Source organism: Thamnophis elegans, chromosome 16, assembly GCF_009769535.1.
Source record: "Thamnophis elegans isolate rThaEle1 chromosome 16, rThaEle1.pri, whole genome shotgun sequence".
NCBI lineage: Eukaryota > Metazoa > Chordata > Lepidosauria > Squamata > Colubridae > Thamnophis > Thamnophis elegans.
The window spans coordinates 4946729-4958426 of record NC_045556.1 but is presented as its reverse complement, the minus strand read 5'-3'; the positions used below and the strand labels follow the sequence as shown (position 1 = coordinate 4958426).

The window sequence follows — 11698 nt, the reverse complement described above, 5'->3', positions numbered from 1 at the left end:
CTGACTCTGAAGGCAGCTGATAACTGTAGAACGGACCTGGCCACCTCCCCGTCTCTGACACAGAGCCCTTGTCAGAGCCTTCTCCGGACTCCAGGACTGGCCCAGGTTCCTCCCCAACCGCCTTACTGTCTGAGTCTTCCATCAGCTCTGCTGGCGGGCCACAACATAAAATGACTCTTCTGGGAACACAAGGGACTTCTTCTGAAGTGAAACCACACAGGCTTGGATGGTATACCTGGCCACGGTCTTCTGACATTTCATGGGAGCATGACTGAGTTCTCATAGACTACATAAAAGTGCTTTATGGAATCAACCACAGATGGTGAGGCTTGTACATTATGTGAAGCCATGAGCCTTGATTTATGTACCACAACAGGACAAAGTTCACCGGATATTGGATAAATTGGATAACTTCCCACAGAAGAAAGCGGGCTTGGCTGGGTAGGTGGTGGCATCTGCCTTCCCGGCCTTGGAAGCGCTGAGAGGATGCAGCTGCTGGACAAAGGAGGGTGGGAAATCTCGCTGCTCCGGTTCCTCTCTGGGCGGCAGGAGGAGAACTGAAATTTTCGTTTTCTCCCCTCCAGCAGGAGAGTCAACAGGAAGTGGCAGCCTTGGTTTGCAAGGGGGAAGAGAGTCAGCTAGTATATCCAGGGGGGGGGGTAAGAAAGAGAGAGGGAGGGAGGGAAGGAGAGGGGCAGAGAGAAATAAAAGAGAGAGGGAAACGGGGGGAGAGAAATAAGAGAGGGAAAGGGAGGGAGAGAGAAAGAAAGAGAAAGGCAGAGAGAAAGATTAGAGGGGGAGAGAGAAAAGGGCAGAGAAATAAGAGAGGGAGAGAAAAGGGCAGACAGATAAATAAGACAGCGAGAAAGGGGCAGAGAAATAAGAGAAAAATGAGAGAGAGAGAAAGGGGCAGAGAGAAAAATAAGAGAGAAATAAGAGAGGGGGCAGAGAGAGAAATAAGAGAGAGAGAGAGAGAAAGGCAGTGGGAAAGATGAGAGAGAGAGAAAGAGAGAGGGGGCAGAGAGAGAGAGAGAGAGATAAGAGGGAGAGAGTGAAAGGGGAAAGAGAGATCTGGCTGCACAGAGATCTACTTTATCTGAATCTTCCCCACCCCCCAATCACAGAACAGGACAGAATAACAAGACTTGGAAGGGATCTTGGAGGTCTTCTAGTCCAACTCTCTCGCCCAAGCAGGAAGCCCTATAAAGGGAGTCCTCGACTTAAGACCCCAATGGAGCCCAACATTTCTGTTGTTAAGTGAGAAACTTTGGACCCATTTTACAACCTTTCTTGCCACGGCTGTTAAGCGAGTTAGTAACCCTGGCTTCCCCGTTGACCTTTGGTCACTAAATGAACTGTTGTAAGTCGAGCACTACGGATATATCATTTCAGACAAGTGGTGGCGTCCAGCCTCTTCTTAAAAACCTCTAATGATGGAGCACCCACAACTTCTTCTGGAGGCAGGGAGTTCCACTGGTTCATTGAAATCCCTCCTTGGTTCTAGGTTGCTTCTCTCCTTCATTAATTTCTTCTTGTCCCTAAGAAACATCACCTCACTGAATGACGGTTCTTAGTTTTTTTTTTAATTCCATCTTCCTGCATCCATTTCCCTGACAACCAGCTGGAGAAAGGGGGGGGGAGTGGAGAGAGAGGGGAGGGGGTATGGAAATAGCCCAGCAAACTTCTGAAGACTTTATGCCCCCCCCCGTCTTTCCCAGCCCATCTACACCCTGGATTGCCCCATTCAGCCGCCTTTTGAAAAGAGACAGTGGGGTCCAAAGGTCTGTCACTACTGAGCATCTTCAAAAGGGGGGAGGGGTTCCACACTTTATACCAAAGGGGAAGGAAAAGTCTTACACAAGTTACATCACTTCTTATTTCCAAAATTTGTGCGCCAGGGCTTCTTAAGTTTACAGGGGGGAACCATTTAAAATGTGTCCTCTTTTTTTCAGTTATGAATTTGATTTGGAGAAAGTGGGAATTCATTTCATCTCCAGGACTTTGAGCTCTGAATTTGGACTGGAATTGCAGATCCCAGAAGTACATGGAAAGAGGGCAGTGGAAGGATCTGGACCTTCCTTCCTTCTTTCCCTCCTTCCTTCCTTCCCTCTCCTTTCCTTCCTTCCCCTCCTTCCTTCCCTCTCTTTCCCTTTTTCCTCCTTCCCTTCCTCCCTTCCTTCTCCCTCCTTTCCTTTCTTCCCTCCTTCCCTCCCTTCTCTCCCACCATCCCTTCCTTCCATTTCCCTCCTTCCTTCCCCTTCATCCCTCTCTTTCCTTCCCTCTCTTTCTCCCTTTTTTCCTCCCACCTCCCTTTCTTCCAGAATCCATTTGATTTCCAAAGCTGCAACAAAATTCCCATTTCAGAAACAAACTACCGGAGATCAAAGGTTGGCACGTTCCCTTCCACCTCCCCCCTCCCTTTGAGTTTTGATAAACTGCCTACTATCCCTGGAGTATCCCTCTCCCCTCCCTCCCTGCCTCCCTCCCCCGAGCAGGAAGATTTCCCTGTTCCAAGGGAGTCCTCCCCCAGGGGGAAAGTCTGAATCCTCCTGGCAGCGGTGCGTGCAAAAGAAGAGCGCCCGCGGGCGCAAGAGAGAGCCACCCGCCGCCTCCTTTCGCAAGACGAGAAGCGGGTTGCCAGGAAAACGAAAGTTAAAAGCTTCGCAGACCGCGCCTTCCTCCGGGGTTAGAAGGCTGCCCGGAGTTGCAAAGGAGCTGCGATGGCCGGAGAAGCCGCCTCGGAGCCAGAGGCGCCCGCTTTCCAGTTGACGGTAAGCTTCGGGGGTCGGTTTGTTGCAAAGTAAGCGGGGTAGGGGATGGGCGGGCGGTGGGCTGTCAACCCCGGAGCAGAAAGACAGCAGGGGCTTAGCCCTCTCCAATGCTGAACACTTCCTGCAGTTTGGGGGTGGGGGAGTGGGGGAGAAGCCCCCCACTTTTCCATCAGTTTGGTCCCATCTAAGAGTTTTACAGGGGGGGCGGAGGGAGAGGGGAGATGCTTGCCCTTAGAACACCGGGGGGGGGGGCTGCCCCCTTCAGAAGGGCTTGCAAAGATTAAGACATTAGAATAGCAATAGCAGTTAGACTTATATACCGCTTCATAGGGCTTTCAGCCCTCTCTAAGCGGTTTACAGAGTCAGCATATTGCCCCCAACAACAATCCGGGTCCTCATTTCACCCACCTCGGAAGGATGGAAGGCTGAGTCAACCCTGAAAACAATCCTGAAACCGGATAATTAATAAGGGGGAGGGAATGTAAGATGTGTTTTATATAAAGAATAGCACAGAATAATAGTTACAAAAGGAATACATAGATAGATGTAAGATGTATTCACCCTTCCCAGGCTTCAGGAAAGACTCCGGAGGCTGGGGAGGGCAAAGAATGGCCCCAAAGGGCCAAGCGGAAGTTCTGGAACAATCCATTTCTGGCTTCCGGAGGGCCTTCGTGGGGCCAGGGGAGGCCGTTTTCCTCCCTCCCCAGTCTTCAGGAATGCCTCCGGAGCGTGAGGAAGTGTCTCTCGTGCATGCGTGGGTATGGTGGTGAAGGGAGGGGAGATAGAGTGGGCAGCGTGCAGGCGCAATTTTGGCACACAGTAAGGAAAAGGTTCGCCATCCCTGGTTTAGATTTTTCTACCCAACGGAGAATCAACAGCGTTGGAAGGAAACCAAACAAGGAAACGAACTCCCTGTGGCATTGTTAGGTCCCCTTGTTTGCTTTTCGTTTGCGGTTGACTTCCTCCTCCTTCTAAGTCCTCCGCCACACCCAACTTTCCACATGTCCCAGGTAGCAGCATCTGACGTCCTGCTCATATTTCATTACTTTCCAGTTGCATTCTTCTGTTGGATTAACTGAGATCTCCCCCTTTGACAGGCGATGAACCAGGAGTTCCAGTTCCTCCTATGTGACAGATGCCACTTGGAGGTGCCCTGCCCCAAACTCCTGCCCTGCCTTCACAATCTCTGCTCCCAGTGCCTTGAAGAAAACGAAGCGGCCGATGTCTGCGTCATCTGCGGGACGCCATACTTCCACCTGGCAGAGAGCCCCGAGAAACTGGACAACGTTTTCTTCGCCAACCTCCAAAACAAGCTCGGCCTCTACCAGAAGGTCACTGGGAGCAAAGATTTGGTTTGCGACAGCTGTAAGAAAGAGGCCAAGTTTTGGTGTTCTACCTGCCAGGACTTCCTCTGCCTCTTCTGTTTCCAAAGCCACCAGAGATACCTGAAGCAATACAGTCACGAAGCCAGACCGCTGAAGGAATTCCAGACAGAATCTTGCAAAGACTTCCTCTCAACCATCAGAAAACCCATCTTTTGTTCCAAGGCGGGGCACAATACCCAAATGCTAAGGTAGGTTGTCCGTCTCTGCTTCATGCTCAAGCAGAAAACTCTTCTAAGCCACCACCATGTTAGCCACTGCCTGGCTTTCCAACCCGTCCAGAAATTGATGGTTTTCGAATCTGGGGCAAGAAGCAGTGAAGTTTGTTGCTCCAATAGACATCTGGAGCAAAGTGTAGAAACGTTTTGAACTAACTAGCTAAAATCGAACAATATGATGGGAAGAAGAGAAGTGCCATTCTTGCAGATGAGTCTCCAATTTCTCATGATGGAAGCACCTTAGCTTGGACAACCACGAATCTGGATAGGTCTTTAGGGACAATTGTTCTAGCTGTGTGTTGGGTATCTCTAGCTAGTTTTAACTAGGGCAATCTTTGTTTGGAGAACAGGCAGAGAAGTCCCTGAATCCCACTTCATATTCAATTCTCCGTGGAATTCTTGGTCCTTCTCTGACCTTGGGTTCCTTGGTGTCCTGAGCTCCAAGCTCAAGGGAGTATTAAGGATCCCACAGTTCAACCCTGAGCGACAATTATTCTATCGTTATTCTACCTATCTGTTCTGTGAAGAGGCTTCTCTTAATATTGATGGTTTATTTCCTCCATAGTTTTAATCCAGTGTAAGTCCCGTACTCAAAGCAACAGATAGCTTGGGCAATCGTGAATCTGGATATTTTGGGACAATTGTTTGAGTCTTGTTGGATTTTTTTAAAAAAAGTTTTTTATTTTCCCTTTCAAATTCATTCTTAAATGTACATTCTTATAATTGTTATTTAACATATGTCAATTCAGATCATTCTTCCACCTGTATATTTACATTTTGATATTTTCTTATGTAAGTCTTGTTGGATTTCACTAGGTCAATCTTTGCTTGGGGGCCTCAAACAGAGAGAGCCCTAAATCCCTTCTGTTCTCCATCTGTTTCCTGTTTCCGAAAAAGACATTTCTTCCAAACTTCATGATAAATAGTGTACTTCCTCCATAGTTTTAATCTAGTAGTTTCAGATGTTACTCAACAGGTAATGTTCTTGTCCTCCTGAATGTGATTTGTGACATGCTTGAAGATGCTCAGGTGTCTTAACATGACCTGAAGGAGTGCTAAAGACCCAGTTCTGAGGTCCATGAAGTGATCAGGTATGGACAGCAGTTCCAACTAAAAAACGTAAGCTTTGCCTTTCTTGTTTCCCCAGCCTCTACTGCAGGCAGTGCAATCAATCCATGTGTGCTATTTGCGCCCTACTGGACAGCAAGCACATGGGTCAACATTGCGACATCAGCCAGGAAATTCAGTCCAGGCAGAGCGAATTGCAGAACATGAGCACGGAGCTGAAGGAGAAGAAGAACGTCTACGACAAGACCTCCAGCGACCTTGAGGATCTGGTGAAAAACATGGAGCAGATGAGGAATGAGACACAAGAACTGATCCAGCAGAAGATAGAGGAGATGATCCAGATGTTGCGAGCCAAGGGCGAAAGATTCTTAGCAGAGGTAGAGGCCCATCATAACCACCAGGTCCAAGACGTGAAGAAGAAGCTGCAGGAGATGGACGGCGTGGTCCAGAGAATCACATCCAGCCAGACATTGGTGGAGAAGTTGCATCTCTATGCTTCTGGCCAGGAGGTGTTGGAGATGCATCCTTTCCTGAAAAAGTCCATGATAGAGCTCAGAAAGAAGCAGCCCTCTACGGTAGAAGGAATCGAAGTGAGGAACTTCGTAGATATCAAGAGCCAACTCCAAAATTTGCTTGAAAGAATGACAAAAGACAACGGTAAGGTTTTGCAAAGATGTGCAGGTAGTCCTCCATTAATAACAATTGGAATTTCCGTCACTAAGCGCCGTTATTAAGCCAGTCGTCAGGGAAATGGACCCAATTTAGGATCATTTCTACCACGGTCATTAAGTGGCTCCTGCGGTTGTTAAAATGAATCCGGCTTCCCCCATTCGCTTGTCAGAAGCCAGCTGTATTATAAGCCACCCAGAGTTGTTGGGCATGAGATGGGCGGCAAATACATTTCATAATAAATGAATAAACTAGGAAAGACACAAATTGCATTTGTGGCTGTGGACCGCAGGATGTGGCTGAAAACTGCCATAAATGCAGATTGGTTTCCAAGCACCCAAATTACAGCCACGTGAGTGTGGGAATGGTGCAAATGGTCGTAACTTCAAGGACGGGTCATAAGTCATTTTTTCTGTGACTTCCAATCTTCGTTAACTGAATGGTGGCAAGTCGAAGGTTCCTTCACGTGGTTTCTACAATTTTAAAACTTTTGAGAGAGTTAGGGGGCGGTTTAAAAATATGAAATATAAATCTGTAAATAAATCAATAAAACCACAGAGGCTAAGGCTCATCTGAGTAGTAGACCGATCTTAGGCAACCAGTTGTTTCCCAGAGGATCTGGAGTTACGAAGCCAACACCAGAGGCCAGCGTTAACAGTGCCTTTTAAGAAGCTAAAGCAGGGCTCTCCATAGTTGGCAACCTTAAGACTTCAATTCCCAGAATTCCTCCGGCAGCCATGCATGGAATTCTGGGAGTTGAAGTCCACAAATTATTAAAGTTGTTCCATGACAGTCCTCTAGCCCAGGAGTATCCCAAGTGTGGTAACTTTAAGACTGGTGGACTTCAACACCCAGAATTCCATGCATGGCTGCCGGAGGAATTCCACCAGTCTTAAAGTCACCCCGGTTGGAGTGGCATGGAACTACTTTAATAATTGTGGCTGTATTTAATCTATTATTGCTCTTTCCAAGGTCCCAAACACATAGCTTTCTGAAAGAATTGCCAGCAAAAAACTGTAGGATTATATTTTTTAATGACTGCGTCTTTACCCTCTTGCCCTGTTTTCTAATCCTTTTGTTTTGTACCTTCTATAGAAGCTGTTCCCGCTAAACCCCAAACTAAGCCTAAGGAGGTGAGATGACGTCAACAGATATCCAATATATACAGACGAAGGATACAACGACTACCTGTATCCAAGATACACCGCTCACTACTGAAATATCATCATTTTGTTTTGTTTTCCTTTTAGAACAGTTTTAGAAGATTATTGGGAAAAAGGGAATGCATTGAGCAGGAAACGAACACCGAGCACCATCCCAAAATGGTCAAAATTGAGCTGTTAAATGATGAGGAAGCAGGGACCAGTTATGGAGCCACTGGAGGTTCTTATGTCCCAGCAAGTCAAGAACGCCTCAGACAATCCCTTGATGACACTCTACAGATTGCTCCTAACTATTTACATTCACCTGATCAAGGTAGTGTTACATTCAGGACACCTCATCTTGAAATTTCAAGAGACCCTTAAAATTCTCTGCATAAAAGAGATCCTATTTTTGGAGGTATGAAGGGCAGTTTTTCTGTGTGAGGTTCATCCCAAGGAAGGCCCAGAGAAAAATGCTGCCACAAGGATGATGATTGATGAAAAGGCCTTTTGATTATTTAAAGGAAGAGTTGACCTTATCAAAAGCCTTATCAAAATTGCAAGTAGCAGATTATTTGTGTGACTCATCCCCCCATTGTTCAATTTAACCTTATCAAAAGCCTTATCAAAATTGCAAGTAGCAGATTATTTGTGTAACTCATCACCCCATTGTTCAATTTTGATTATTTAAAGGAAGAGTTAACTTTATCAAAAGCCTTATCAAACTTGCAAGTAGCAGATTGTTTGTGTGTGTCCCCCCCCAGTTGTTAAATTATTTGAATCCCACCACTGAATAAACCCAATTACAGGACCAATGGGGCCCCGGTTAGAATGCCTGAAAGTTAGGAACCTCCTGGAGAAGGTTTATCTACGTGGTAACTACACATAGATGTCGTGATTGATGCTGTTAATGGAACATTATCCAAGAAGTAGCTTTTCATTGTGATTTCATTACGGCTATTCCTTAACACATGTCGTTTCTTTGACAGAAGATAACTGTTTGATGAACATTTCTTCAGAAGAAGAATCCACTGATGATGATGATGATGATGAAGCTGAGGTGAGTCCATATTCATCTAGTTCCAGAATGCCATCTCCTTGGCATTCTCTTCATGAGTTTCTGCCCCAAGAGGTACAATGATTTGTAGACCAATAAATTTGAGGACATCTATCTATGCCACCTCAAGAAACGATTCACGGATCCTCCTTTCACTGCATTGTCTGGGACAGCAATATCTCTGTTGACCAGGTCTAACACGGAGAAAACAGAGTATTTAGCCCGTTTCACGTGATTTCTTGTCATCAAAGGAGGATCTCAACCAGAGGTGGTATTCAGCAAGTTCTGACCAGTTCTGGAGAACCGGTAGCGAAAATTTTGAGTAGTTTGTAAAATCAGTAAATACCACCTCTGACTGGCCCCGACCCCATCTATTCTCTGCCTCCCGAGTCCCAGCTGATCCGGAGGGAATGGGGATTTTGCAGTATCCTTCCCCTGCCATGCCCACCAAGCCATGCCATGCCCACCAAGCCAATCTGAAAACAATCTGAATCCCACCACTGATCTCAACTACAATTTATTTACTGCAATATGTCTGTTAGTTAACAACATTGTTGCCTTAACAGTTGAGCTTCATGATTCAGTTCTACCACATTTTACCCCCCCCCAAAAAATCATGATTGAGGGGACAAGTCAAATAGTTCTGGATCTCCAGAGCATAACGTTGATTGTTCATCTTCTTTGTAGATGTCGATCCTTCCCCTGGACATCAACCTTACATCACCCGGTGACCAGAAAAGTCCTATGAAGTATCCATTATGTCAAACGGAAGATGTCAGCTCACAGTCCAGGATCATATTCTTTGACCTCAAGTCTCTGTGTAAGTGGCCTTGATCTCCAAGATATTGGTGAGCATATCTATCCTGGGAGCCAAGTGTGGCCACCTTGCCTGAAGTAGGCCAACTCAGCCTTCTGTTTCATAGGATGACCTGAAACCACAAAGCATGAGGGACACCATCACCCCTGACAAGAGTGGCACTAAGGCCCATAGCCTTGCAGGCAGTGGTGAAATTCAAATATTTTTACTACCGGTTCTGTGGGTGTGGCTTGGTGGGCGTGGCATGCCTTGGTGGTCGTGGAAGGGGAAGGATACTGCAAAATCCCCATTCCCTCTGGGTCAGCTGGGACTTGGGAGGCAGAGAATAGATGTGGGCAGGGCCAGCCAGAGGTGTTATTTACAGGTTCTCCGAACAACTCAAAATTCCCATTAACGGTTCTCCAGAACTGGTCAGAACCTGCTGAATCCCACTGTGCCACTGCAGCTCACTTTATCCCGGGGACACTGCAAATTGTCCTAAATATAAACTGGTTGTCAAGCGTCCAAATGTATCTCACGTGACCATGGGAATCGTATGACCATTGTCAGTTCAAACCATCACTAAATGAACTGTTGTAAGTTGAGGGCTACCTGTATTCTTGTTAAGTATGAGAAACGTGTTAAGGTCCATCGCTTTCATCCCTCAACCTAGACCAATGATGTCTCTCTTTTCAATGCAGCAGGAAATATCCTTCACCTGGTCGCCCTCGGAGAGGACACCACCATTTTCAGAGTCACGATTTCCTGCCTGGACGCCACAAGGGACCTTGTGGCCGGCATGGATGAGTTCCTGAAGTATCTCAGCAGCCTCCAGAGGCCCATTTTGGTGGGATACAACCTGTGGTCCATGGACCTCCCTGCCCTGCTTGATGCCCTTCAGAAGATCAACAAAGAAGAGCAGTTCGAGGCATCCATCTTTGGTTTCTTGGATGCTTTGCCCCTCATCAGAGAGAAGTTCCCAGAAATCTCTAATTATTCACTGAAGAATCTGGACAAGATATATCTGTGGGGACAGTTGGACAGCACCAAGGCGGATGACTGCGCCAAGACTCTCAAGGACCTCTGTACCATCTTTGAAATTAACAACCTGTTCCAGAGAAGGCCTCTCATCGCCTGCTCCAGCTTCAGATGTTACGCCTCACTTCAGCCTCTCCTGCGGGAGAAAGTCCTCTCCATGCCCTCGGTGCAGACTTTGGCTCTGCACAATATCTCCCTTCTCACCCTTCAGTCCATCTATCAAAGCGACCCCGAGAAAGGGCTGAAGAAACTGTGCAGGTGCTTGAACTCCAGGCTGCGGATCGGGGAGAAAAAAATTCAACGCTTGAGCAAGATCCGCAAGTATTTCGAAAACCTCCCATCGTCCTTTCAAAGTTCTTTCCTTCCAGAGATTCGTTAAGGAACACTCTTCCTTATAGTGGAGTTAAAATCTCCTCACCGAGGCCTCCCGAGATCATGAAGCCGACTCCTCCTCGTCCCGATAAAACCTCTTCTATTTAGGTTAAAGGGAATTCCTCTCCAACAAAGTCCCGGCCAACAGTCTTTCATGAGATTTCACAACTACAGGCCTTTTATCAGGCTTGAAGAGCTGCCAGGCCGATATCTTCCAAACTCCAAGCTGTAGCAGCAATTCCTTGGCAAGAAATCAGGAACAGATCTTCACCCTCATGAATTGGACCAATTGTCTCCTGCAAACTCCCCTTTCACTCCTCTTTATTTCTTCTGGGAGGGGCCATTCACCATCCACCTGTTCCTTTACTCCCAAGTCGGTCCTTGTTCCTTAGCTGTTCTCCTGGCAGCTCTGCTCATGCACACATCGGGAACAGGCTCCAGCTGTTCATCTGCCCCACTGATATCTGACTCTGAAGGCAGCTGATAACTGTCAAACGGCCCTGGCCCCCTCAGACACAGAGCCCTTGTCAGAGCCTTCTCCGGACTCCAGGACTGGCCCAGGTTCCTCCCCAACCGCCTTACTGCCTGAGTCTTCCACCAGCTCTGCTAGTGGGCCACAACATAAAATGACCCTTCTGGGAACACAAGGGACGACTTCTGAAGTGAAACCACACAGGCTTGGGTGGTATACCTGGCCAAGGTCTTCTGACATTTCATGGGAGCATGACTGAGTTCTCATAGACTACATCAAAGTGCTTTATGGAATCAACCACAGATGGTGAGGCTTGTACATTATGTGAAGCCATGAGCCTTGATTTATGTACCACAACTTTGTGCTGACCGCATTATGGCTTGAGGCAATGGTTCAAAATCCAACCCCAAAGTTTTTCTCAGTCCATTTTGGTATCTCTCAAGGAACTCTTTGCTCATATACGTGAAATGATTACAATAGAGTAGGGTTGGAAGGGACCTTGGAGGTCTTCTAGCCCAACCCCCTGCTTAGGCAGGAAACCCTACACCAGACAAATGGTTATCCAACATCTTCTTTAAAACTTCAAGTGTTGGAGCATTCACAACTTCTGGAGACAAGTTGTTCCACTGATTAATTGTTCTCACTGTCATGAAATTTCTCCTTAGCTCTAAGTTGCTTCTCTCCTTGATTAGTTTCCACCCATTGCTTCTTGT

The 11698-nt window shown here is 46.9% G+C and overlaps 1 protein-coding gene across 1 annotated transcript; it reads left to right on the top strand.

The window, feature by feature from the left end:
• The first annotated feature begins 2286 nt into the window (after positions 1 to 2286).
• LOC116519113 (protein PML-like) lies at positions 2287 to 10537 on the top strand. The gene is made up of 8 exons (XM_032232812.1): positions 2287 to 2771; positions 3869 to 4344; positions 5519 to 6096; positions 7204 to 7241; positions 7359 to 7584; positions 8240 to 8310; positions 8995 to 9127; positions 9805 to 10537. Exons 1-8 carry the CDS (start codon positions 2721 to 2723, stop codon positions 10518 to 10520), a joined length of 2289 nt encoding a protein of 762 aa, XP_032088703.1. The 5' UTR covers positions 2287 to 2720; the 3' UTR covers positions 10521 to 10537.
• The last annotated feature ends 1161 nt before the right edge of the window (positions 10538 to 11698 follow it).

Coding starts and splice junctions, on each gene's coding strand:
- LOC116519113 (XM_032232812.1), top strand. CDS start 2,721: ATGGCCGGAGAAGCCGCCTCGGAGCCAGAGGCGCCCGCTTTCCAGTTG. Junction 2,772..3,868: donor CGCCCGCTTTCCAGTTGACG/GTAAGCTTCGGG, acceptor CCCCTTTGACAG/GCGATGAACCAGGAGTTCCA. Junction 4,345..5,518: donor CACAATACCCAAATGCTAAG/GTAGGTTGTCCG, acceptor TTGTTTCCCCAG/CCTCTACTGCAGGCAGTGCA.